Genomic DNA, 27,896 nt, shown 5'->3' with positions numbered 1-27,896 from the left:
GCTTAGACCACGAGTGCTGTGTCAGCTTTGAGTCCTGTGTTTTTCCAGCCTAACAAATTCAACCAGGAAATAATTTTTATGAGAGAAAAAAACAAAACAAAACAAAAATCAAGGCGCCTTTCTTCTGACTGGGGAGGCAGGGGCCGGGGTGGGGGGGTAGGGCGCCTTTCACATTCCATGTCCCCAAGTCCCAGGTGCTACTTCCTGGCTGACCGGTCTGCGACAGGGAACTGCACTACTTCAGGGCCCGGGTTTCCTCCTCAGCCAGATGGCCACACAAAGGTTCTCAACCACCCAGAGTGGTTGAGAGATTCAGGCAGATAACGTGTGTGCAGTGCCTGGCATACAGCAGGTGCTCAAACAAACGCTGAGAAGATCTAAAATCAAAGGCGATGACGCATGAAAGATAGCATTGTTAACTGTAAGCTGTTCGGTGGATACGATTTGTCCACTGTCAAGTCATAATACTCAATTTCCCTTACACCGATGGCATTCTGACCCACCACGTGGCCATTTGCAAACATATCCTATTTCCCCAACTCCACTGTAAATCTCTGGAGCTGAGTCACAAGATCTGGTTAACGCGGCCATCACTGCCTTGGGCCCAGTTATGGCCAAGATGGTAGGGACTTTATTCTTGTCTTCAGAGCCCCACCCAAGGCCATGGTGGCATTCAAAGCAACCCTGTTTCTTGGATCCTAAGTCAAGGATTCTAGTTCTCTGCCTAGAATGATTATCCTCAATCCTTAATGTGCAAATGGCTCAGGACAGCCTTGTTGTCCAAGCTTGATGTTTTCTACACAAGTCTAATTTTAACAAGAGACTGAGACACGTTGCCTCTCCCTCTATTCATGGACGCATGCATGCATCCAATCATTCATTCCCCTACCACTGGGTCTTTACCTACAGACTGTTGTAGTACCACGGAAACTAAAAGGAAAGAAGACAGAGTCTCTGGTCCCATGAACATTTTAAAAATTACAAACCCGAGGAGTTCCTGTGGTGGCTCAGTGGTTAACGAATCCGACTAGGAACCATAAGGTTGAGGTTTGGGTCCCTGCCCTTGCTCAGTGGGTTAACGATCCGGCATTGCCGTGAGCTGTGGTGTAGGTTGCAGACGCGGCTTGGATCCCATGTTGCTGTGGCTCTGGTGTAGGCCGGTGGCTACAGCTCCGATTGGACCCCTAGCCTGGGAATCTCCATATGCCTCGGGAGCGGCCCAAGAAATAGCAAAAAGGCAATAAATAAATAAATAAATAAATAAATAAATAAATAAATAAAAAAAAATAAATAAAAAAATAAAAATAAAAATTACAAACCCGACACAAATAAACAGATAACTATCTAATGGGCCAGGCTGTGATGTGTGTGTGACAGAACGACACGAAGCCGTACATGGGGAAGGAGAGTGACGCCATCAGGGCAGAGTGCTATTTTAGGCCAGTGGTTAGAGCAGTCTTATCTGACCACGTGGCGTTTGAGGAGAGACATGCAGAAAGTGAGGGAAGAAGCTCTGCAGCTATGGGGGGGAGGGGCAAGTCAGGGAGGGGGAACTCTAAGTGAAAAGGTGCTGACATGGGAGCATGCCTCTGGCATGTCTGAAGAAGAGCAAGGTCAGCATAGCTGGACAGCGTGAGCATCATGGAGAGTAGTGTGAGGGTTGCGGAAGGAGACAGGTCATGTGAAGCCCTGGAAAGGACTTTCGGTTTTATTTTGGTGGCAATGGGAAGCACTGGAAGGGTTTTGGCAAAGGAGTGACCAGAGCTGGAAGCATGAGAGATCACTCCATCTGCTCTGGCAGTAAGGGACAGGGAAGTGGGCAACTGCAGAAGCAGAGGGCCCTTGGGGACTCCTGTGATTTGCCAGGTGGCCGATGGTGGAAGGTTTTAGGAGGGTGGCACAAGCGACTGATGGCTGTGAGGAGAGACTGGAATCTGGGTATACTGTAAGGCAGAGCCAAAAGGATTTGCTGAGGGAGCAGATGCAGAGTGTGAGAGAAAGGCAGCAAAGGAAGGATGACTCCCGTGGCTCTCCCTGAGCAACTGCAAGAACAGAGCTGCCATTTACTGAGATGAGGATGAGTGTGGACATGCTGAGTTTGAGATGCCCACTAAACACCCACGAGGGCATGTCGGCTAGGCAGCAAGATGACCGAGTTGTCTCCTGATTCAGGAGATAAGGCAGCCAGAAGTGTATATTTGAGGATTGTCAGTGTTCAGATGATAGTCCAAGCCATGGGACCGGCTGACGCTGCCTAGGGAGCGAGTACAGATGGAGAAGGGAAGAGAGCTGAGGACCTGGTGAGGACTGAGCTCCAGGGCATCCCTTGTGTAGATGCTGATGACATGAGGAGAATTTAGGAAAGAAGAAGGAGAAAGAGTGGCCAGTGTGGTAGGGGTACCACCAGGAGAGAGTGTTGTCCTGCAAACCAAGAGAAGAACGAGGTTCTGGAAGACTTTTCCTCGGCAAACCCAGTCCATCCACACATTCTCTTGGCTCTACCCTCAACACATACCCAGAACGTGACCTGATATGACTACCCTCAACTCTCCAGAGCACTGGAAGTCACCATCAACTCCCTCCTAGACAACGGCAGAAGGTTTTGACTGGTCTCTCTTTTCCCACCCTGGCTCCCACAAGAGCCTATTTTCCACCCAGCGGGCACAGTGATTTTTTTCAAAGGCCAGTCAGACATACCCATCATCTTTTAAACATTGCTGGTAGGTCCACAGGGTGAAGGCCCGGTGCTGATCACTTGATTTGACGATGGGAGAGTTTATTTAGCTACTGACATCTGGAGTAGAGCAGTCTGGTTGGGTGGCTGGGGGTGAAAGCATACGCTAATGGAGTCAAAATACGAAGGGTGGGGGAGTTCCTGTCGAGGCTCAGTGGTTAACGAATCCGACTAGGAACTGTGCGGTTGCGGGTTCGATCCCTGACCTTGCTCGGTGGGTTAAGGATCCGGCGTTGCCATGAGCTGTGGTGTGGGTCGCAGACGCGGCTCGGATCCCGAGTTGCTGGGGCTCTGGCGTAGGCCGGCGGGCGGCTACAGCTCCAATTAGACCCCAAGCCGGGGAACCTCCCTGTGTCGTGGGTGCGGCTCTAGAAAAAGACAAAACAAAACAAAACAAAACAAAACACAAAGGGTGGGTCCAAAGGCCTTTGTAAAGGTGTCCAACCTCTTTAGTATTCAGAGAAACGCAGATTACCTAGCCACAAAGAGCTATCGCTACACACCCACAAGATGGCCTACACAAGACAGAACATTCCAAGTATTCATGTGGAACAGTGGAAACTCTCAGAAACTGCTTTAGAAATGTAAACTGGCAGGCCACTCCGAAACAGCACATTTTAATTTTCTAGTTAAACTGCCATCTTGGGTGCCCCGTACCTTAGCCATTTCACCTGAGGGCACATACCCTAGACATTTCTGCTCATTTGCATCCCCTTACTAGCTGATAATGGTCACAGAAGCACTCGTCATAGTACTCCAAAAGAACAGAACCCCACGTTCACAGATAACATGACGGATGTTAAGCTGCGACAGACCCACACAGAGGAATACAAGAGTAGAGCAATGGAAGGGAAGGAGCTACAGCAGCCCACAATAACAGTTAGGTAAAACTGAAATACCATGTGGAACAAAAGACGCTTTACACAAACACTGCACTCGTATGGCTTCATGTGAGGTTAAGAGGGAAAATGGGAAGCACTTCCAAAATGTCAAAACAAGGTCCTGCAGAAGACCCTCCTCCATAAAAGCAGCTGTAACAGTGGCAAAAATAGTCAAAATCAACCTTTTCTGGAAGTGCATATCAGGTAAAGTCAAAGAACCACCTGAGGTCTGTTTATTCAAAAACAAAAGCCAAGACACAGCTGAATCTTGGCAGGAGTGGCGAGTTTCGTGAACCCCCCCTCTTTTTTTCTTTTTGGTCTTTTTTGCCTTTTCTAGGGCCGTGGCCACAATATATGGAGGTTCCAGGCTAGGGGTCTAATTGGAGCTGTAGCCACTGGCCTACGCCAGAGCCACAGCAAGACTCCGTGGATCTGAGCCGCGTCTGCAACCTACACCACGGCTCACCGTTAACGCCGGATCTTTAATCCACTGAGCGAGGCCAGGGATTGAACCCGTGACCTCATGGTTCCTAGTCGGATTCGTTAACCACTGAGCCGAGTCGGAACTCTGAGTTTTGTGAACTTTTAACTGCCCTACTCTCATATCCCTCTCCTCAGGTCCCCGCCCGTCATCGCAACTACAACTCAGTTGCATCATCTCAACCACCATGGCTGTGAAAACAGGCAGCCTGGCACCCAGTGGAATATGGGAAGAACAGTTCAGAGCTGCCTCAAGAGCCCTATTCCCATAGCACTGCTACTAATTTGCATGTCTGGCAGGTCCCTGGAAAAGCCCCATTCACAGGACTTGTATTGCTATCAAACTCTCAGAAGAAAACATAGGCAAAAGCTTCATGGCACTGGATTTGGCAAAGGTTTCTTGGGTACGACGCCAAAGGCACAGGCAACCGAAGAACAAAGAGACAAAATGGACTTTAACAGAGTGAAAAGGCAACCACAGAATGAGAAAAATATTTGCAAATCATATATCTGATAAGGGATTAATATCCAGAACTCCTAAAACTCAACAACAACAGAAAAAACAAACAGCCTGATTCAAAAAAAAAAGCGGGGTTGGGGGGGGGGGCGCGCAAAGATCGCAGTTCATGGTCTCAAAAAAAAAAAAAAAAAAAAAAAAAAAGGCAAAGGACTCAAATGGACATTTCTCCAAAGAAGGTACACGAATCACCAGGAAAATGCAAATCTAAACTGCAATGAGATACCACCTCGTATCCATTAGGATGGCCACCATAAAAACAAAACAAAAGAAAACACAGCAGAAAAGAACAAGTGTTGGAGCGGACGTAGAGAAAACTGCAACGCTTGTGCACTACTGGTGGGGAAATGTAAAATGGTACAGCTGCAGTGGAATACGGTGTGGCGGTTCTTCAAAAAAAAATTTAACATGGGATGACCGCACGATGCAGCAAATCCACGTCTGGGTATGAACCCAAAAGAACTGAAAGCGGGTTCCTGAAGAAATATTTGTACAAAAGCAGCATTATTCACAATAGCTAAAATATGGAAGCAACCAGAGGGCCCAAAGAAGGGTGAGTGGACAAAGCACGTTTGGGTGAATGTGGGGTAAACATACATACGAGGGAGTATCATTCACCATTACAAAGGAAGGAAGTTCTGCAATATGCCACAACATGGATAGACCTTGAGGACATTATGCTAAGTGAAACAGGCCAGTCACAAAAAGAGTCTGATTCCACTTAGATGAGGTACTCTGAGTAGCATCAAAATCATAGAGACAGGAGTTCCCGTCGTGGCTCAGTGGTTAATGAATCCGACTAGGAACCATGAGGTTGTGGGTTCGATCCCTGGCCTTGCTCAGTGGGTTAGGATACGGCATTGCCACGAGCTGTGGTGTAGGTCGCAGACGTGGCTGGGATCCCATGTTGCGGTGGCTCTGGCGTAGGCCGGCAGCTACAGTTCCGATTCGACCCCTAGCCTGGGAACCTCCATATGCTGCGGGAGAGGCCCTAGAGAAGGCAACAAAACAAAACAAAACAAAACAAAACAAAACATAGAGACAGAGGGCAGGAGGGTGGGAAAGCAGGGCCCTAACTGTTTGTTTGTTTGTTTGGCTTTTTAGAGCCGCACCCACGACACAGGGAGGTTCCCCGGCTAGGGGTCTGATCGGAGCTACAGTGGCTGGCCTACACCATAGCCAGAGCGACCTACACCACAGCTTGTGGCACCACTGGATCCTCAACCCACTGAGCGAGGCCAGGGATCAAACCCGCAACCTCGTGGTTCCTAGTCGGGTTCGTTTACCGCTGAGCCACGAAGGGGACTCCCCTAATAGTCCAATGAGTATAGCGTTTCAGTTTTACACAATGAAAAGAGTCCTGGAGATGGACAGTGGCGATGGTAGCACAATACAGAACAGTATTTAACTACACTGAAGTGTACACTTAAAGATGGTCAAGACGGTAAATTTTATGTTCCGAACGTTCTAACAGAAATAAAAACATCAGAAGAAAAAGGTGAAATAGACCTCTCCACTCTAACAGACACCATCAAGAAAGTGAAAAGACAGCCTACAGAATGGGAGAAAACATTTGCAAATCACAGAGTTGAAAGAGACTAGTACCCAGGAAAGATTAAAAACTCTTGAAAAAGACACCTCGCTTTAAAGGGACAAAGGATGTGAACAGACATTTCTCCAAAGAAGATAGAAATGAGCAGTAAGAGTGTGAAAAGCTGTGCATCCTCACTAATCATTAGGGAAGTGCAAATCCAAACTGCGCTGGGATGCCACTTACATCCACTAGGAGGACTATAATCAAAAAGACAGGCAATAACAAATGCCAGGGATGACGCGGAGAAACTGGAATCCCCATTCATTGCTGGCGGGAGTGGAAAATTACGCAGCTGCTCTGGGAAACAGCTGGGCAGTTCCTCAAAGGCCAAACATGATTATCACATGATCAAGCAATTCCATGCCTAAGTATCGACCCAAGAGACAGGAAAACATACATCGATGTAAAAACCTGTACGAGAAAGGAGGCCCTAGCAGTACGACTCACGCTAGTCAAAAAAAGGAAATCACCAGAATGTTCATCAAGTGATGCTATGGTACAGCCACACAAAAAGAACATTATGTGGCCAAAAGGAAACGAGGTACTGATACCTGTGGTAGCGTGGCTAATCTTTGAAAACATTATGCTTGGTGAAATAAGCCGGCCACAGAAGATTACAACTTGTAGGATTCCACTGCTATGAACAGTCTATAGAGCACAGACAAAAGCATAGGGATAGAAGGTAAACTGGTGGTGACCAGGGGCCGGAGGGAGCAGAGAATTGAGAGTGACTAACTCATGGACCCTGGGAGTTTTGTTTCGGGGGAGGGGGGGGTGAGGAAAGTGTCCTAAAATTGATGGTGGTGATGGCTGCATAATTGTCTGAACATATGACAAACCACCAAACTGTACCCTTCAAAGGATGAATATTATGGGGATGTGATTTGTATCTCCATAAATCTGTTACTAACAGACAAGTAAAATAAAATTACATAATTCTGGGATGCATATTTAGGAAGCCAAACAAGAAAGAAAGTGGGGAGGGAGTTACCATAAAAGACAGCACCACAGTCTCTCTGAAGCAGGAGGATATGTGATTGGCAAGGGCACAGAGGTGACGTCTATGAAGCTGCAACTGCTGATTACCTATCAGGCTTGTATTTACACAGCCGTTTCTCAATCCCTCTCTCCCTCCCCACCCCTCTCTCTCCCTCTCCTGATCCCCCTCCCTCCCTACTTCTCCCTTTCTGAGTAAAATATACATAACGTTATACTAACTATCATAACCATTTTAAGTGTGAAGTTCATTGCCATTAAGCACATTCACATTGTTGGGCCACCACCATCACCACCACCGCCATCATCATCATCCATTTCCAGAGCTTTTCATCATCCCGAGCTGAAAGTCTGTACCCATTAGACAGTTCCTCCCCATCACTCTTCTCCCCTCTCCCCGCCCCTGGTAACCTCCATTCTACTCTCCGTCGCTGTGAACTTGATACTTGATTAATTGTGGAATTTATATAAATGAGACTATAAGGTATTGGGCCTTTGGCGTCTGGCTTAGCTGTGCTCGTTTGACCAATTTACTGAAAAATACATTTATGTTTTATGCACATTTTGTGACTGTGCTATGGGTCAAAATAAAACATTTCAGAAAAGAAAAAAGGAGTAATGAAAATTGGAACAGAGTGTCTATACACCCTTTCAAAGAATTTCATTATAAAACAGAGAGGAGAAACTGGACGGTGACTGGAGGGTGATGTGGGCTGAGAGAAATGTGGTTTTATAAAAGTGAGCTATTACAGCATATACTGAGATTGGATCCAGTGGACAAACAGATGTTCAAGATGTAAAAGAGAGGAGTTGCCATCATGGCTCACAGTTAACAAATCCAACTAGGAACCACGAGGCTGTGGGTTCGATCCTTGGCCTCGCTCAGTGGGTTAAGGATCTGGTGTTGCCGCAAGCTGTGGCGTAGGTCACAGATGCGGCTGGGATCCGGCGTTGCTGTGGCTCTGGCGTAGGCCGGCGGCTACAGCTCTGATTGGACCCCTAGCCTGGGAACCTCCACATGCCGTGGATGCGGCCCTAGAAAAGACAAAAAAAAAAAAAAAAAAAAAAAAAGAAAGAAAAAAAGAAAAAAGAAAAAAAAAAGAAAGATGTAAAAGAGAGAAGGGAGAAATGAAAAAGGGAAGTTCAGGAGAAGCTGAAAGGGAAGAACACCCCACGCACAAGGAAAAGGATTGGTCTAGAATGGAGCATGGAGAATTTCTCCACCACAGCGGGGGGAACATTTAGATGCAGGCAGACTCATCCAGCGTCTACGTGCGGAAGTATTCGTTCGGTTGCTTCTACTCTTCTCAGTGAGATATGAGGCAAGAAGAAATTAGGAGAGTGAACTGATCATGCCATCAGTCAGAGTGGTTTTCATGGTTTTTTCTGAAGACATTTTCAGATGTTCCGAGCAGGCATGAAGCAAGTACAAAGGCATGAGATTCAGCAGATGAGATATCACAGCACCCAAACCTGGGAGCTATTCACTCATTCAGCAAATAATTCTTGTTCATCTGCTCTTGGACAAGCACTCATCCAGGCCTGGCGCGTGGCGGCATACAAGGATGAACAGACAGAAGTGGCCACTGAACACACGGGCGCCATACACTCACACAGAGGAGATTTTTAGGACTCCTAATCTTCAGCAGGCATAACCCGAAGATCCTCCTAGTCAGGACCAGCCCAAGAACGGTCATAGGCCTGGAAGGGAGCAACCAGTGTGGCCATAACTGCACAAAGGGGAGAGTGCGCTCTTGGGATCTCCCATACACACTTTTGGACAGTGTTATAAACAGAACTTGAGAAACTGAATTCTGATGATGTTAAAACACAGGAGCATTGTCGCTTGTCCCATGTGTCACCAGCACACTCGAGTTTAGCTTGAGGCACAGGGGAGCCGCCCCACTGGCCCTATCTAAAGTTATGTGCATGAATTTCCAGTCTGCGAGATGTGCACAGCACTATAATGCCTCGCTGTGGGGTAAAGAACATCCGTGGGGTACAGGGCAAGAGTTTCAGAAGAGGGGAAGTGGGCAATGGAGGGTGCCCACCAAAGACCTCCAAGCCCCCTGGTCTGGAACATTTGGAGTCAGCCGAGCAATGAGCAACGGACGATATTGGGCGGGTGGGGGGTGGGGAGTTCCGTGTGGCACAGTTGAGGAAGGAAGGCGTGGAGGTTTTGTTCCCTTGATCAAAGTACGGTCTTGCCTTTTAGAGTCTGCAGCCCCTCTTCATGATCACATCACTTCATAATTGTCAAAAGGACCTTAACCAAGGAGCGCTGAAGCTGATGCTGTGGAAGAAAGTCACAGAGAAAGGACACTATCTGAAGCGTAACAGATCGGAAAGACTAGAAGGGACACAGCCAGAGGCTGTACCTCTGAGAGGTAGGCACTAGCCACCCTTTATGCATCCAGCACAGATCTGAAGTCAATACCTGTGTGCGTGTCAGGGAGAGCTGCTGTGGATGGACACAGGCCCTGCGTCATCAACCGATTCACTAGGGCCACATTAATGGCAGACTCTGCGAGAGACACTGCCTCTATACTCCCTTCTCCACGGAAAAACCAAGAGCTTAGGAACGAGGCTAGCAGAGGGCTTCAGACTTGGGCTCCCCAGATGAAGGGCTGGCTGCCACCCTTGCCAGGACCTTCATGTGCCAGGTTGGCGATCATGTTGGTCTTGGTACTGATTTTCCTGCCAAGCATGTACTGTGACCTGGGATCAGTATACCACTCTTCCTATGAAATAGTCATCCCCCAGAGTCTGGCAGTGGAGGGAAGGGAAGACCCAGAGGAAGAGGTGTCCTATACACTACCTATGCAGGGCCAGAAGCAGCTGCTTCACCTGAAGGTGAAGAGAGACTATTTTGTGCATAACTTTCCAGTCTTCAGCTACCGCAATGGCATCCTGGGGCAAGCGGTGCCTTTCATCTCCCGGGACTGTCACTATGAGGGCTACGTAGAAGGAGTCCCAGGCTCCTTTGTCTCTGTCAACATCTGTTCAGGCCTCAGGGGCTTCCTGGTTAAGGAAGAACAATCCTATGGCATTGAGCCCATGCACTCTTCAAAACGGTTTGAACATGTGTTGTACACCATGGCTCATGAAGCTCGAGTCTCCTGCAGCGTCACTTCCAACGACAGCCAAGTGGCACCCGCCAGCCAGCAACAAGACAGCAGCAAGCCTCGCAGTCTGCAGGCGCCATCCTACTTGTGGTCACACACCAAGTACGTGGAGATGTTTGTGGTGGTCAACCACCAGCGGTTCCAAATGTGGGGCAGTGACGCCAACGAGACCGTCCAGAGAGTGATGGACATCATTGCTCTGGCCAACAGCTTCACTAGGGGAATAAACACAGAGGTGGTGCTGGCTGGAATGGAGATCTGGACTGAGGGGGACCTCGCAGAGGTCCCAGTGGACCTGCGAGTTGCGCTCAGGAATTTCAACAGCTGGAGACAAGAGAAGCTCGTCCATCGTGTGCAGCACGATGTTGCCCACATGATTGTTGGACACCGTCCTAAAGAGGATATGGGACAGGCATTTCTCAACGGTGCCTGCTCGAGTGATTTTGCAGCAGCTGTTGAATCCTTCCACCATGAAGATGTCCTCCTGTTTGCAGCACTCATGGTCCATCAGCTTGGGCACAACTTGGGTATGCAGCACGACCATTCGGCCTGCGTTTGTAAAGACGCACACTTTTGCCTCATGCTTGAAAATATCACCAAAGAAAGTGGCTTCAGCAACTGCAGCTTCGACTTCTTCCACCAGTTCCTCTGGGAACACAAAGGAGCCTGCCTATTTAACAAGCCTGGGCACAAACGCCGCTTACGCAGGAACGGCCGGTGTGGCAATGGTGTTGTGGAAGACGATGAGCAGTGCGACTGTGGTTCTGACTGTGACATTCACCCGTGTTGCGACCAAACATGTAGGCTGAAGGAGAATGCATTATGTAATCCCAGTCCCTGTTGTAATGTTTCATGCCAGTATGAACGTATTGGACGTAGTTGCCGTCCTGCTTCTGGAACGTGTGACCTCCCAGAATTTTGTCTTGGTAACTCTGGAGAATGCCCCCCAGACCACTACAAGCTAGATGGTACGCCATGTCAAGAGAAGAACTTTTGTGTTGGGGGTCTCTGCAGGAGCTTTGACTATCAATGTTTTGACGTTTTTGGGTACCCTGCAAGATCTGCTTCAGAAGACTGTTATCGGTTACTTAATAAGAAAGCGAATAGGTTTGGAAACTGTGGTATGGCCTCGTCATCTAACCAATATGTTCAATGCGCAGATGAAAATATACTTTGCGGGAAAGTTGTATGTACAAATGTTCAACGGCTACCAAATATAAGAAGCCTGTCTACCATGCTGCAGGTCCCTCATAATGATGACTACTGCTGGACCATGGATATGTCTGGCACTTCTGATGTCCCTGATGATGGGTGGTCATATAATGGCAATGTTTGTGGTTCAGACAAAATTTGCATGAATTTCTCCTGCACTGCATCCTCTGTGCTTGGATACTCATGCAATGAAAAGGAGTTGTGTAATGGGAAAGGGGTTTGCAATGATCTCAAGCACTGCCATTGTGAGATTGGTTTTGCCCCTCCTGACTGCAGCTCTCCAGGATCTGGTGGTAGTGTGGACAGTGGCCCCCCTGGTATAGAACCTCATCCATCGCCACCAGATCAAGGTGATGGTCAAAACACTAGCAGTGATTCCAGACATCAAGAAGCCTTCTTAGACTGGATGATGATACTGCTTATTATACTTTTTATCATAATAGTAATAATCATAATTTTTTGCGTCACCACCATTTGTAGAGAGGCAGCAGAAAAGGCGCCTGCAGAGGCTGCCGCAGCAGGGGCTGCTGCACCAGAGGCTGCCCCAGAAGAGGCTGCCCCAGAAGAGGAAGCAGAGGAGGAAGAGGAGGAGGAGGAGGAAGAGGAAGAGGAAGAGGAAGAGGAAGAATCTGAGCCTTAAGCCAAGTAGTGGGAGAAAGAAGCCTAATGCGTCAAACACCTCAAGCAATGAGTAGGAATGAGAGGCTCAGTGAAGCAAGAGTGAAGTGGGAATTGATAGCTTCAGTGGCTCTGACTAGGATTATAAAGTTTATAAAAATATACTAATGTGGGAGGATAGATTCTCTCACTTTATTATTCGTTTTAGTAAGGAAGGTTTTATTTATATATTAAATATCTTACTACTTTTTGCTTTTTCACATTTCATTTGAACTCTTCACATATACCTACTGACATCAATGTCCTTGTCTAAGGCTAATTTTTCCAGTCACCAGGACCTTTTTCAGGACATGCCATCTTTCATCTAAGCTGTCTGACATACACTTCTATTGGTACCTGCATTTATTACTATCACTTGGATTTTTATTTCAAGTAACAGCTACCTGTTATGTGAGGACAGTAGTTTATGTGACTGTTCTAATTTGTCCTATAAATGCACTTTCATGAAATGAGTTTTTAAATAAAAATAAAACACCTTGTGGTGTAGTTATTGTGTCTATTTTCTTCTGGGGCTCTGTGGGAGGGACTATATCCAGCAAGGCAAAAGACCCTGATAGCCACAGGATCAAGAAGGTAGTGTTTAAATCATTCACCTTTTCAAATCTGGCAGATGTTTAACATGATACATACTCAATTTATTCCTTCCCAGGACTTCCATGTCCTTCCTATGGCCATACTCCCTTTTTACCTAAAATATTCCCTTTTTTATCTAGAGCAGTGTTCATATCCCTCCTCTTTACTAATCTTGCTGGGATGAATTTCAAACCTTCAGATATGTTTGATGAACATCGCCCAGTCAGGAAAATGTATTTATTCTAATTTTATACAGTATAGAGTCCTCTACCACAGTGCTGAGTGCATGTATTAAACTAAAATTTTGTCTTTTCTATTTTTCTTTTAATAATTTGTTAACTGATATCAGAAGGATTCTCTCCAATTACAGGTTAACAGAGCTTTGGATGCAGCAGATATTTCTCTGTGAAGAGAGCACAAAGCAAGCATAATATTAACATTATTCATTCTGTGCCAGCAACTGTGTTAAACACTTTATATTAACTATCTTAATTTAATTCTCCTAGCCCCCTATGAAACCTAACTCTTTTTCATGAGGAAACAGACAACAGAGAATTTTCTCTGGAGCTAATAAATGGTGGAAACTGCATCTCTTTCCAAGTGCGATTCAAGATACAATTTCCACTATCTCATGAGCCTTCCCCTTTAGTAAAATGTAACAGGGAAGACACGAAATATATATTTAATTGACCTCTATTATGAGTCCACAAATTGTGTAGTCATTATTGATGAAAATGTGTTTTCTCCTATTACATCCTAACATTATGGTCTTGTAGTACTGTGGGCCCAGAATATTGTAGATGCCTAATAAGCGTTTACCAAGTGAATGATTTAACCACAGCTAACCTGAAAATACAGAGCCAAATTCACTCCTGGAGAAGGATGCCTCTTGCCACTCCCTAGCACAACCAAAATCTTGCTCAGATTCAATACTGCTAAATACTCACCAAGAAATAAGTCATAAAAAATTTACAAAACCTCAAACTCCAACAAATGAAGGATAGACTATGGTAGGGGAAGGAATAGTTTTAATGTGGGCAGGAGTGTGCTGGTAGATGTAACTTTGGGTGTGAAGTCTCCATGGTCAAGGATCAGAGTCTTCTATAAATGTTCTGGTAACAATAATTCACTCTGCATTGTGTGTGACTGCCTCTAGGAAGTATACCATTTCCTTTGATTCCTGTCCTCATCATATTTGGGGGATTCTGAGGAATGCTTACATATTCTAGTAATTTGTGTTGGTAATCACTCATGACCCAGCCAGCTGGCCCCCTGAACTGTTATGGTGATTTACTGTCATCATTTACCTGTCTTCCCCAGGCAGCATATTGTCCTTTCTGTGTTGCTTCAGGTCAACAGAGACCCAGGTCCTTCCCTTAGTTTTCAGAAGCCAAGTCCAGGCTTTATTCTCTCTACTTATGAGTTCAATTTTTTGGTTTCTTTTAGATTCTACATATAAATAAGATCATAAGGTATTTGTCTTTCTCTGTGTCTTAATTTACTTAATATAATGCCTTCAAGGCCCATCCATGTTGTCACAAACCGTCAAAATTTCCTTCTATGGCTAAATAATATTCCTTGTGTGTAACATTTTCTTAATTCGTTCACCTAAGTTGCTTCTATGTCTTGGCAATTATAAATAATGCTGAAATGAACATGGGGATGCAGATATCTTGTTTTTGTTTGTTTTTGGTTGCCCCATAGAATATGTAAATTGCTGGGCCAGGGATTGAATCTGAGCTGGAACTGTGACCTAAACCACAGCTATGCTGGATCCTTAACCCACTCTTCTGGGCCAGGAATCAAACCTGAATCCCTGCTACTGCAGAGACACTGTCTATCCCATGTGCCACAGCGGGAACTCCCAGATATCTTTTTTAGTTAGTATTTTCATTTCCTTTGGACAAATGCCCAGAAATAGATTGCTGGATATGATAGTTCTATTTTTAATTTTCAAGGAAATTTCATATTATTTTCCATAGTGGCTGTACCAATTTATATTCCAACTAACACTGCACAGAAGTTTCTTCTTTTCCATATCCTCTCCAAACCTCATTTCTTGTCTTTTTGATAACAGGTGTGAGGTGATATTTCATTGTGGTTTTGATTTGCATTTCCCAGATGATTAGTGATACTGAGTGCCTTTTCATGGACCTGTTGGCCATCTGTATGTCTTCTTTGGAAAAATGTCTATTCAGATCCTCTGCCCTCCCCTCCGCCTTTTTTTTAGGGCTGCACCAGCAGCATATGGAAGTTCCCAGGCTAGGGGTCAAATCAGAGCTACAGCTGCTTGCCTAAGCCACAGCCACAGCAACGTGAGATCCGAGCCACATCTGCAACCTACACCACAGCTCATGGCAACACCAGAACCCCGACCCACTGAGCAAGGCCAGGGATCAAACCTGCATCCTCATGGATACTAGGTGGATTCATTTACGCTGCACGACAATGGGAACTCCCTCTGCTCATTTTTAAATTGATTTTTTTTTTTTTTTGCTATTGAGTTGTATAAGTTCTTTTTATATTTTGGATATTAACGTCTTATCAAATATATGACCTGCAAATATCTTCTCCCATTTGATAGGTTGTTTTTTCATTTTGTTGATAACTTCCTTTGTTGTGCAGAAAGAAGCCTTTCAGTCTGATCTAGTTCCACTTGGTTTTGCTTTTGATTTGATTTTGCTTGATTTGGTTTTGATTTTGATTTGATTTGATTTTGCCTGATTTTTGGTGTCAAATCCAAAAAGTTATTACCAAGACCAGTATCAAGGAGTTGACTGCCTAAGTTTTTTCCTAGGAGTTTTATGGTTTCAGTTTTTACTTTCATGTCTTTAATCCATTTTGAGTTAATTTTTGTGTATGGTTTAAGATAGTTGGTACAGCTTCATTCTTTTTGCATGTGTTCAGTTTTCTCAACACCATTGAAGAGACTGTTCATTCCTCATTGTATATTCTTGGCTCTTTTTGTTGTAAATTAGTTGACTATATATGTGTGGGTTTATTTCTGAGCTTTCTATTCTGTTCCATTGCTTTATATGTCTGTTTTTATCCAATATCATAGTGTTTTGATTACTACAGTTTGTAATATAGTTTGAAATCAGGAGTCATGATGCTTCCAGCTTTGTTGTTCATTCTCAAGACTGCTTTGGTTATTTTGGCTCTTTAATGGTTCCATGCAAATTTCAGGATTGTTTGTTCTATTTCTGCGGTAAATACCATCGGAATTTTGACAGTGATTACACTGAATCTACAAATAGATTTGGGTTGTACAGACATTTTAACTATATTAATCCTTTGGAATTTCCATTGTGGCTCAGTGGGTTAAGAACCTGACATAGTGTTTATGAGGATGCGGGTTCAATCCCTGGTCTCACTCAGTGGGTAAAGGATCTAGCATTGCTACAAGCTGTGATGTAGGTTGCAGATGCAGCCTGGATCCTGCATTGCTGTGGCTGTGGCATAGCCAGGCAATGGCAGCTCCAATTCAACCCTTAGCCTGGAAACTTTCATATGTTGCAGGTCAGCCCTAAAAAAGATAATTTAAAAAAAAACAATATTAATTCTTCCAACTCATGAGCACAAAACATTTTTCCATTATTTGTGTCCTCTTCAATGTCTGTAGTTTTCAGTGTGAAGGTTTTTCACTTCCTTGGTTAAGTTCATTCCAAGTATTTTACTCTTTTTGATGCAATTGTAGATGGGATTGTTTTCTTAATTTCCATGACAGTTTGTTATTAGTGCATAGAAATACAATCAAAGCTTTTTGTCTTTTTTTTTTAAAGGCTGTACCCACACCATATGGAGGTTCCCAGGCTAGGGTTGAGTCAGAGCTGTAGCTGCTGGCCTGTGCCACAGCCACAGCCACGCCAGATCTGAGCCCCACCTTCGACCTGCATCACAGCTCATGGCAACGGTTGATCCTTAACCTACTGAGCAACGCCAGAGATCAAACTTGTGACTTCATGGTTATTAGTCAGATTCATTTCTGCTGAGCCACGACAGGAACTCCAACCAATTTTTGTATACTGATTTTATATCCTACAAATCTTTAGGGTTTTTAAATATATAGTATGTCATCTGCAAGTTGTAGAGACAGTTTTACTTCTTCCTTTATGACTTGGGCGCCTTTTCTTTTTCTTGCTTAATGTCTCTGCCTATGACTTCTACTAGGTTGACTATAAGCAGCAAGAGTGGGCAACCTTGTGCTCTTATCACAAAGGTCATCTATACCCCTCAACAGTCACACCACCATCCCCTGCCCACCCCACTGGCCCTAATCCCTGGCAACCACTGACATGCTTTCCATCTCTAAATTTTTTTTCTTTTTTTTGTCTTTTTGCCATTTCTTGGGCTGCTCCCGCAGCATATGGAGGTTCCCAGGCTAGGGGTTGAATCAGAGCTGTAGCTGTCAGCCTATGCCAGAGCCACAGCAACACAGGATCTGAGCAGCGTCTGTGACCTACACCACAGCTCAGGGCAATGCTGGATCGTTAACCCACTGAGCAAGGGCAGGGATCGAACCTACAACCTCATGGTTCCTAGTCGGAGTCATTAACCACTGCGCCACGATGGGAACTCCACCATCTCTATAATTTTATCACTTCAAAAATGTTATATAAATGGAGTCATACAGTATGTACCTTCTCAGATTGCTTTTTTCACTCACCTTAATGCCCCTGAAATCTAGCTATGTTGTTTTGTCTATCAGTGGTTCATTCCTTTTTATTGCTAGTATATGATATGGTTGTATCACAGTTTAACCTTTCACTTATTGAGGAAAACTGGTTATTTCCAGTTTTTGGCTATTACAAAGAAAGCTGCCATGAATATTAATGTACAGATTTTTATGTAGACATAAATTTTCATTTCTCTGGGATAAATAAATGTCTAGACGTGTAACTGCTGAAGCTTGTGTTTTTTAAAGAAACACCTATTTTCCACTTACATAATTTTATATCAGCAATCCCCAGCAGTAAGAAAGATTCAGTTTCTCTGAATCCTTACCAATATTTGGCACCATCTTTTATTTTAAAATTTTTAGTTACTCTAATAGGTCTGTAGCGACCTTTCATGGAGTCTTGTTTTGCATTTCTCTAATGTTGATCTTTTTTTTTCATGTGCTTATTTGCCACCCATATATCCTATTCAGTGAAATGTCTCTTCATGTCTTTTGCCAATTTTCTAATTGAACTGGTTGCTTTGATATTGAATAGTGAGAGTTCTTTATATATTCTAGATATAAATTCTTTATCAGATATGTGGTTTGCAAATATCTTCTCCCAACCTAGGCTTGTCTTTTCATCCTTTTCACAGAGTCATTCATAAAGCAAGAGCTTTTTACTTTTGATGCGGTTTAAGTTATAGATTTTTTCTTTTATTGATCATGCTTTGGTGTTGTGTTTGAGAATTCTTCACCAAGCTCTAGATTCTGAAGATATTCTATGTTTTCTTCCAAAAACTTTTATAATTATATCCATGATCCATTTTGAGGTGATTTTTGTACAAAGTGTTAGATTGAGGTTGAGGTTCATCTCTTTGTCTATGTATATCCAATTTTTCAGTACCATTTGTTGAAAAGACTGCCCTTCCTCTACAGAACTTTTCCCTTTTTGTCAAAAATCAGATGGCCACACATGTACAGGTTCTCTATTTCTGAATTCTTTATTCTGTTCCATTAATCTATGTGTCTATTCTATTGCCAATACCACAAAGTCTTAAAACTTAGTCAAGGAGTTCCGTTGTGGATCAGCAGGTTAAGAACACGACTCTTATCCATGTGGATATGGGTTCAATCTTTGGCCTCGCTCAGTGAATCCAGCATTGCCACAAGCTGCAGCATAGGTCACAGCTGCAGCTTGGATCCTGAGTTGCTATGGCTGTGACATAGGCTTGCAGTTGCAGCTCTGATTAGACCCCTGGCCTGGGAACTTCCATGTGCCACAGGTGCAGCTGTAAAAAGAAAAGGAAAAAAAAATTCAGCCAAGTGGCTCTTTCCATGTTATTTATCCCCCAAATTATTTTAACTGTTTCAGTTCTTTTGTCCTTTAGAAAATTTATATTCACAATAAATATTTCCCAATGTATACATAGATAAGTTCATCATATTGTACACTTTCAGTATATAAAATTTATTTGGGAATTATACCTCAATAAAGCTGAAGGAAGAAAGTTGAGAAAAAAGACCAAGAGCTTGATAGAAAAAAAGGGAAAAAACATAAAGAGACAATTATTGAAAGATACAAAATGGCCTTTAAACATATTACAATGTTTCAAATTCAGCCAAAATTAGAAAAATACAAATTAAACAACACTGACATGCTACTTATCACCTATTAGTTTGGAGAAAATCAAAATGTATGGCATTGGAATATACTCATTGCTTCAACTATGGGGAAAAATGCACTCTAATACATTACTAGTGGGAATGAAAACTGGTAAATCCCTTCTGGCAATATCAAACAAAGGTACATAAGCAGTTAGCATGAATATTAACTTCGCATTTCTAGAAATCTTCCACTACAAAGATATATATATATGCAATATTATTTGCTGATGACAGTGTGTTATTTCAAAATAATGTAAACAACCTAAAAGTCCACACATAGGAGAGTGACTGAATAAATTATGTGACATTCACAAAATTGAATACTACACAGCTATAAAAAAAAGAGAATGTTAGAGTTCCCTTCATGGTTCAGTGGTTAATGAACCAGACTAGGATCCATGAGATCGTGGGTTTGATTCCTGGCCTCTCTTAGTGGGTTGAGGATCCAGCATTGCTGTGAGCTGTGGTGTAGGTCGCAGACGCAGCTTGGATCTGGCGTTGCTGTGACTATGGTGTAGGCTGGCGGCTACATCTCTGATTGGACCCCTAGCCTGGGAACTTCCATACACCGCAGGTGTGGCCCTAAAAAAACCAAAAACCAAAAACCAAACCAAAACAAAAAAAGAATGAGGATGATTTCTATAAACTAATATGGAGTGATTTATAGGACACATCTTTAAGCTTAGAAAGGAGACTGTAAAATGTTATGCTATATGTATATAAGAAAAAAGGATATGAAGAAATACATATGTATCTGCTTATTCGTGCAGCAAGAAATACAGGAAAAATAAACCAAGTATTATTGAGACTGGTGAGCAAGAAATGGGTGGAAAGAATGAAGACACAGGAACAGGTTAATGGCTCAAATAAGTGTACTTTGAATACACTTTAGTGTATAGTACTGATTTTTAAAATAACATTTCATATACTCCCTAAATCATCATCATTATCCAAAATATGGTAGTAAAACAGAAAGAAATACAAACAGTAATGTATGAACCTAATGGTATTAAAAATGAATAACATGACTACACCAGATAGGTCCAGATAAAAAAGTACCAATCTAAATAATTTTGGAAAACATTTTGACCTCATACTAAGGCTAAAGATAAAAAGAACTGAGTATAAACATTGCTCTCCAATTCATATATTTGCTTTTCACACAGGCATGGGTTGGTGAGTCTAAAAATACTTTACACGTATTCTAGGATTAAATAAATAAATATGTAGATTGTAAATAATTAAAAAAGGAAAAGGATTAGAGGTTTGAAATAGGCTGTACAGTACAGAGTAAGGAATGGTACAAATGGCATTAAACAGCAGAGGCTTGTAACCTCCTAGAGATCCACAAGCCCATGTTCTGGAACCTTAGTTTCAATGATTCAAAAGAATACTGGATGATAGGAGTGGAAGGCTATTCCATGGGAACTGGGACTGAGGGAAGAGGTTATATATTTGTTTTTTCTTGGGCCTGATGTTGGATCATTGTACTGGCTGGGCTGAAAGTTTCCTCTCTTTGGTATACTCCTCTATTAAGACATCAGAAGCTCAGCTAAGGAGCACTAAAACTGCTGTCTTTGAGGGAAGCTGCAAAGTAAAGACACTCTGAAGAGAGAGAACTCAAGAGGAGTAGGAAGAGATAGTCAAAATGTGTCATCGTGTAATACTAAGAGGGTTGGAGCAGCTATCCTTCTGGCAGGTAGCATGTTTTTTATCTTTGTCCAAAAAAACTGTGTCACTGACAAAGACCTAGGTCGCAGGGAAAGCAACGGACAGATAGTGGTCTGGGATCATTAGCTGTTTTAATTGGGCCATGACAATGACAATTCCAGCTGGTTACTTTTCCTGCCCCTGCCCTGTCTTCTATGAAGTAATGTGGTCATGGGTAATGTTTGTAGTACTTCTTCCAGGAATCCTAGACAAGGCACTTGAGAATGGGCTCTCCTCACATTAAGCTGCATATCATCTTACTGATAATAGTAACTACTCTTCCATGGATAAATTATAAGCGAGAATCTCTTTATTATTAAATAGTTTTCCCTAGGAACCTGATGATGTTCAGAGGACTGGAAGAAAAAGCAGAAAAGTTGTCCAATGTTCTGCTCAAACAAAGAAAATGGAATATTTACTTGAATATTCAAAGAAAAGATTATTTGTCAAGAAGTTCCCTGTTCATACCATCAAAGTGGAAAACTAGTCTTGCTTTTATTCAGGATGACTGCCTATTCAGAGGATGACCTGAATTTTCTTGTCACAAGCAGCACTTACTCAGGGCAAAAGGGAATCCTGACCTTATATGGCACTGTCTTTGGCATCAAGCCCATATACAGTTCAAATAATTTTGAGCATCTGGTTTATAGCATATCTTTATCTATTTATTTTTGGCCACACCCATGGCATGTGGAAGTTCCTGGGCCAAGGATCAAACCCACACCACAGCAGCAAGCAGCAACCCAAGCCGCTGCAGTGACAACACCAGATCCTTAACCTGTTGCACCACAAGCAAACTCCTATAGCATATCTTAGAAATCAGGTGAGTCTTGTGGAATCCGTGGAGATAAACAGGAGGTGCTCTTAAGCACTTCACAATTTCATAGCAAAATAGAACCTGCTTCAGTTCCTATGTCCTATATATGGCCACTTTCCAAGTACATATAAATTGACAATAAGTGATTCCAAATGTGGAGTAATAATTTAAGACCACACAGATGTTAACAGATTTCCAAGCTCTGGTCAACAGGTACATGAAGGATTCAGTATGAAAATGGTACTTACGGGGTTAGAGATACAGGCAGAGAAAACTCTATTGCTAATCTCCCTGAATTTGCAGGAAACTTCAAAATTTTAAGCACTGCAGAGAATGGCATCTTTTCGGAGGGGTGAAAAGTGATGATGCTCATGTGATTACTACTGGCCAAAGTTTTGGGAAGTACCAGGACCATGCATTTCCCAGTAGTATCTGTACGAAGAATGCAAACAATGCTGAATCCTTTTCTCATGAAAATACACCACATTTTACAGCTTTCACAGTTCATGAGCTTGGCCATGACTTGGGAATGAAGCATGACCATGAGGCCTGCAAGTTCCATGGCCAGATCCTCTATACTATGCATAAATTTACTAGTGTAGATATAGGCTTCAGCAACTGCAGCTTCCACTACTTCCACCAGCTGTTCCATAATTTTGAAGAAGGCTGCCTATTTAATAAACTTGAGATTCGAAGCTCCTTTTGAAAGCCTTATTGTGGGAATAAGATAATGGATAAAGGAGAAGAATGTGTCTGTGGTAGTGTCCTTGACTGTCAAAAGGATCACTGTTGTCTGCCCCCATGCCAGCTGAAGAAGGATTCAGATTGTACATTTGGAGCTTGCTGCAAAAACTGCAAATTTCTAAAGGCAACCACACCCTGCTGCCTCCGTGTGGATGAATGTGACCTTCCAGAATACTATAATGGCACCCCAAGTAGTGCCACACAGATACTACAAGCAAGACAGCACCCCTTGAAAGGAACAAAGTTACTGTTACCAAAGCCAGGGCTGAGGCCTAGACAATCTCTGTGTTAAAATCTTTGGAAAGGGCACAAAGGTTGCTCAGGAAAGTTTCTAAAATTACATGAATACCAAGGGTTTGGAAACTGTGGCAGTGTATCTAATGGGATGTTTAAGGTTTTTTAGCAAGATGTAAAAACATCCAAAGGCTTCTATGCATTGGAAAATATCAAACACTTGTTCCCCATGCATGACACATGGTGCTGGGGCACTGAGATTTCTGAGGCCAAAGACAGGGATAATGAGGGGGAGGTAAAGGTCTATATTAATCAAACCTGCTTAGATACAACTATACTCTACTATGACAGCAACCTGAACAGGTCATAGAGTCAAGGGAGGGGTGTTTGCAGAAATTTTAAGAATTGCCATTATGTCTTTGTCTAGGCCCCTCCTACATGTTGATTCAAGGGCTATGGGGGTAGTTTGAATAGTGGCCCTCTTACTTTCAGTATGACGAAGAGCTGATAATCCTAATGTTGCCTAGCCTTTTATTATTTTTCATTCCTACTATCTTTTTGTTTGACTACACCCATAGAATATCTAAGACCGGTGTAAATACCAAACAATTCATCAGAGAAGCAAGATGAAAAAAATCGGACAAACATTTGGTAATTACCTTTTTTATGGCAATAAAGTCAAATATGAAGCAATATTGACAGGACTTTTTAAGAATTGGACTCCTTAGTTCTAGTGTCCCTCAAAGTCTATAGAAATGACAATTCTTGCTTCCATCTGTCTTTCTATATGCTTAATTCTTATAAGTTTTTAAATTAAAAGAAGTTAAAGCAGCTCTCTAGGTGAAGCAATCTTTTTCTGTGCTACCCAGAAGTCAGGTCTCCAGAGCTCTGGGGCAATGAAAGGCCTCAAGATGTGTTCTTGACAGAATGAGGCCAGGTTACCATTCATACTATCTGGTTCTTAGTTCCAGATGTTTTAGTTGATTATCATTCCAGTCTTTGTCCATTTAGCTTTCCCCTTTGTGCTGGCATCACAGTATCTAACATTCTGGTCTCAGATTGGTCTTTATGATCTAACTGGAGAGACCTTATATCACTTGTTACATGACTAAAGATGAAGAAACATGAAGCATTTCTACTCATGAATAAGCCTCTTCAGTATGAGGATTTTTTTCTTTCCCCAAAGGTTAAATTCTACTTCTTAGTCATTCACTCACCTGTTCATTAATTTATTCAATAAACAAATATTTAGCACTTACTGTTAGGTGGAACCATGTAAAACTGAAATTAGACCATTTTCACTACAAAATAGCAAGTTCATATGGTTCAGCCTAATTCTATGTCCAAGGCCTATGAAACATACCTTGGACTTTTGCTCATAAATGGAAGTTGAGAAGTTTTTTATTCAGTTTCTTTCGGTTGTGATTTCTCTTAAATATTATCCACTGTAACTTCAAAAGGCTGGCCTTTATTTTCTAGAGCAGGACGGTTCCTACTGTCAAGACCTAGAACAGCATTGAATGTATAAAAGAGTAGGATGTGCTGTGTCTGAGATCCCACTACCACTTTTTTGACAGATTTTGTCCTTGCTTCTTCTGAGTTTCCAAAACTCTTCAAAGAACATAAACCTAGGACTTTCTTTACAACAACAGAGAAAGATCTGAGCAAGCTGGTGCATACCACACTACCTCCCCCACAACCATGGAGTAGAGAGCTTGGGAATACCTTGTATAAATAATAACCTGTAATTCATTCATTCATTCATTCATTCATTCATTTATGCTACACCCACATCATGTGAAAATTCCCAGGCCAGGGATGGAACCCACGTGTCGGTTGCAGCCTTTGTCACAGCTGCAGCAGTGCTGGATCCTTAACCCTCTGGGCCACGTGGGAACTTCCTGGAATTTACTTTTTTTCTAGAAGAGATTAAGACAAATCTAATATTTATTGAAGTAACATGAGCCTATCTCTCATGTGCAAAGTGTCTTCATATCCCTGAACAAATACTTTAACGATCACTGTGAATCTGAGAATAATGAATAGATCCCATCTACTTTACCTAGAGTAGCTACTAACCATGGCACTATATCCCCTTTCACTTAGTTTAAGGCATGGTTAGAAAAGATTTAAGATGTTCTTCAACACTCTTCCCACTCGTTAGTGTAGAATAATTCCAGTTCCTAGGTGTTCTAGTTTTACAGTTTCAAAAAATATCGGAGGTGCTAGTAGCAAAAGCAAGGGTAGACTCCAATGGACTTAGGCCCCTGCTATAGAATCTCTTCTGTGAGCATAATAATGGTGTCTGGGTGTCTGCATCACGCCGAGCCTTTTGCTTTAGTTGGTGGAACTTGTACTGTGTCCAGCCATATACTCCACAGTTGAGCAGACCCTGGGATGATCCTGTTAGAGCCTGGAGGAGATGAAGGGGTGATGGAGCCCATCCTTCAAGTTTTCAGAGATTTGGGGAATAATCCCCATTCTTCTTATTATTGTTATATTTCCTCTATCTCAAAAATCAAGATCTGGTGCCAGTTTTTAAAATATTTTTCTAGCTCTTCCTAAACTCAATCTTCACACTGTACTTTGTCATGAATGACTATGAGTTAGTCATATTTCTTAGTATATAAATATATAAGGACAATGAAATAGTTTCAACGTTTCTCCATATTGTCCCATTTCCCAGATTGGGCTTGAGAAAACTGTCCTAATAGCATAATCAGATAGCCCCCCCAAACCTTCTTAAATCTGATAAAGGAGGAGAATAGAGAATCATCTTTTCTTTGCTCCTCTCTCTCCATTCACTCAGAATTACTAATTTATCCTATACATTTCACTCTGGATGAGAGAAAATCATGTCTATCAGTGTTTCATAAGAATATTATCTGGTAGATCTTGTCATCTGTTACCCATCCCTTAAAAGAAACACATCAGTAAAATGTAGCTGGCCAGAGATATAAATGCCCTGAAATGCATGGCTGCACTTTCACAAGGGTACTTACATTATCTGTGAGTAAAATTTCACTTCCGTATAGCTGGTTATAAATAATATATTTTATCTTTTACAATGTAGAAAGAAATAACCTAAGGGGAAAAATTGTGCCTACTGAATATCAGCAATGTAATAAAATAGGATAAGAGGGTGTAAGAATAGAGATGCTGGATATTGGAGGTGTTACCTGGAGAACATAGAGGGCCATGTGAAGTTTGGTGTCCTGTGGCTTCATCAGCTTTATGATCATCAGTATGGCAGCTGTGAAAACACAAAATATAAATTTTGTTGCCAGCCCTAGCTGCCTGAGCATAAGTTTTCTCAGTATATATGCCTAAGCATTGTGAGAATTATAGGCATAGTAAAGACTAGCAGTGAGATTAACCAGTTATACAAACCACTGGTTTCAGGTCTTCAACTGCTACTCCTCACTGATTAAACTTTGCAGATTATGAGAGTAGAAATGGTGGCAAGACACACTATAGAAAGATCCTAAGTTACAACTCTTTTTTTTTTTTTTTTTTTTGGTCTTTTTAGGGCCACACCTGCAGCATATAGAAGTTCACGGGCCACGTGTTGAATCAAATCTGTAACTTCTACAGCCACAGCAATGCAGGATCTGAGCCACATCTGCAACCTACTCCAGAGCTTGCAGCAACACTGGATCCTTAACCCACTGAGCAAGGCCAGGGATCCAATCCACATCCTCATGGATACCGGTCAGGTTCTTAACCTGCTGAGCCACAATGGGAACTCTGCTAAGTTATAATTCTTTTTATTTATTTTATTTATTTTTTTTGTCTTTTTGTCTTTTTGTTGTTGTTGTTGTTGTTGTTGTTGCTATTTCTTGGGCCGCTCCCGCGGCATATGGAGGTTCCCAGGCTAGGGGTTGAATCGGAGCTGTAGCCACCGGCCTACGCCAGAGCCACAGCAACGCGGGATCCGAGCCGTGTCTGCAACCTACACCACAGCTCACGGCAACACCGGATCATTAACCCACTGAGCAAGGGCAGGGACCGAACCCGCAACCTCATGGTTCCTAGTCGGATTCGTTAACCACTGCGCCACAACAGGAACTCCTAAGTTATAATTCTTAACTTCCTTTGCCTACTAAGCCCTTTCATAAACATTATCTAATCTGATGCTGACTAAACCTTTATGCAGTAGGAAGGGCAGGTATTAATATCTCTGAGTTCTGTCAGGACATTTATGTTCATATTAGGTTGCATCTCATGTCTTAATTTCTACAGTCTAAGAAAAAAAGAAGTTAAAAAGGTTGGGAAAAACTGGAAATATGGGTGGGACCAAGGTAAAATTTATATGCTGGACAAGAATTTGTAGTCATCCTTCTTTTTATTTTTTTTATAATTTTTTTTTTATTTTCCCATTGTACAGCAAGGGGGTCAGGTTATCTGTACATGTATACATTACAATTACATTTTTCCCCCACCCTTTCGTCTGTTGCAACATGAGTATCTAGACAAAGTTCTCAATGCTATTCAGCAGGATCTCCTGGTAAATCTGTTCTAAGTTGTGTCTGATAAGCCCAAGCTCCCGATCCCTCCCACTCCCTCCCCCTCTCATCAGGCAGCCACAAGTCTCTTCTCCAAGTCCATGATTTTCTTTTCTGAGGAGATGTTCATTTGTGTTGGATATTAGATTCCAGTTATAAGTGATATCATATGGTATTTGTCTTTGTCTTTCTGGCTCATTTCACTCAGGATGAGATTCTCTAGTTCATGTTTGCTGCAAATGGCATTATGTCATTCTTTTTGATGGCTGAGTAGTATTCCATTGTGTATATATACCACATCTTCCAAATCTAATCATCTGTTGATGGACATTTGGGTTGTTTCCATGTCCTGGCTATTGTGAATAGTGCTGCAATGAACATGTGGGTGCACGTGTCTCTTTTAAGGAGAGTTTTGTCCGGATAGATGCCCAAGAGTGGGATTGCGGGGTCATATGGAAGTTCTATGTATAGATTTCTAAGGTATCTCCAAACTGTTCTCCATAGTGGCTGTACCAGTTGACATTCCCACCAACAGTGCAGGAGGGTTCCCTTTTCTCCACAGCCCCTCCAGCACTTGTTATTTGTGGATTTATTAATGATGGCCATTCTGACTGGTGTGAGGTGATATCTCATGGTAGTTTTGATTTGCATTTCTCTTATAATCAGCGATGTTGAGCATTTTTTCATGTGTTTGTTGGCCATCTGTATATCTTCTTTGGAGAAATGTCTATTCAGGTCTTTTGCCCATTTTTCCATTGATTGATTGGTTTT

General features: G+C 42.6%; 2 protein-coding genes across 11 annotated transcripts in view; one reads left to right on the top strand and one right to left on the bottom strand.

Moving 5' to 3' along the window:
• Positions 8,310-12,180, top strand: LOC100737404 (disintegrin and metalloproteinase domain-containing protein 1a-like). Its single transcript, XM_021074210.1, has one exon. It carries the CDS (start codon positions 9,717-9,719, stop codon positions 12,177-12,179), a length of 2,463 nt encoding a protein of 820 aa, XP_020929869.1. The 5' UTR covers positions 8,310-9,716; the 3' UTR covers position 12,180.
• TMEM116 (transmembrane protein 116) overlaps positions 13,064-27,896 on the bottom strand; it is a 116,875-nt gene continuing 102,042 nt past the window's right edge. For 7 of the 10 annotated variants that reach the window (XM_021074212.1, XM_021074211.1, XM_005657328.3 and 4 more), the window contains 2 exons: positions 25,800-25,873; positions 24,827-25,033 (listed from right to left, as the gene is read on the bottom strand). In XM_021074212.1, the coding sequence (XP_020929871.1) occupies positions 24,827-25,033; positions 25,800-25,873 (281 nt within the window). Of the gene's footprint in view, positions 13,194-22,693; positions 25,034-25,622; positions 25,705-25,799; positions 25,874-27,896 lie in introns of those variants that run through there. The other 3 variants (XM_021074215.1, XM_021074216.1, XM_005657326.3) reach the window with 3 other exon arrangements.

This window comes from Sus scrofa, chromosome 14 (genome assembly GCF_000003025.6).
Source record: "Sus scrofa isolate TJ Tabasco breed Duroc chromosome 14, Sscrofa11.1, whole genome shotgun sequence".
Classification (NCBI taxonomy): domain Eukaryota; kingdom Metazoa; phylum Chordata; class Mammalia; order Artiodactyla; family Suidae; genus Sus; species Sus scrofa.
Note: the sequence above shows the minus strand (reverse complement) of the source record. Positions and strands in the feature narration are given on the sequence as shown.

Excerpts from the sequence above, each read along its gene's own strand:
- LOC100737404 (XM_021074210.1), top strand. The coding sequence starts at position 9,717 with ATGGCAGACTCTGCGAGAGACACTGCCTCTATACTCCCTTCTCCACGG.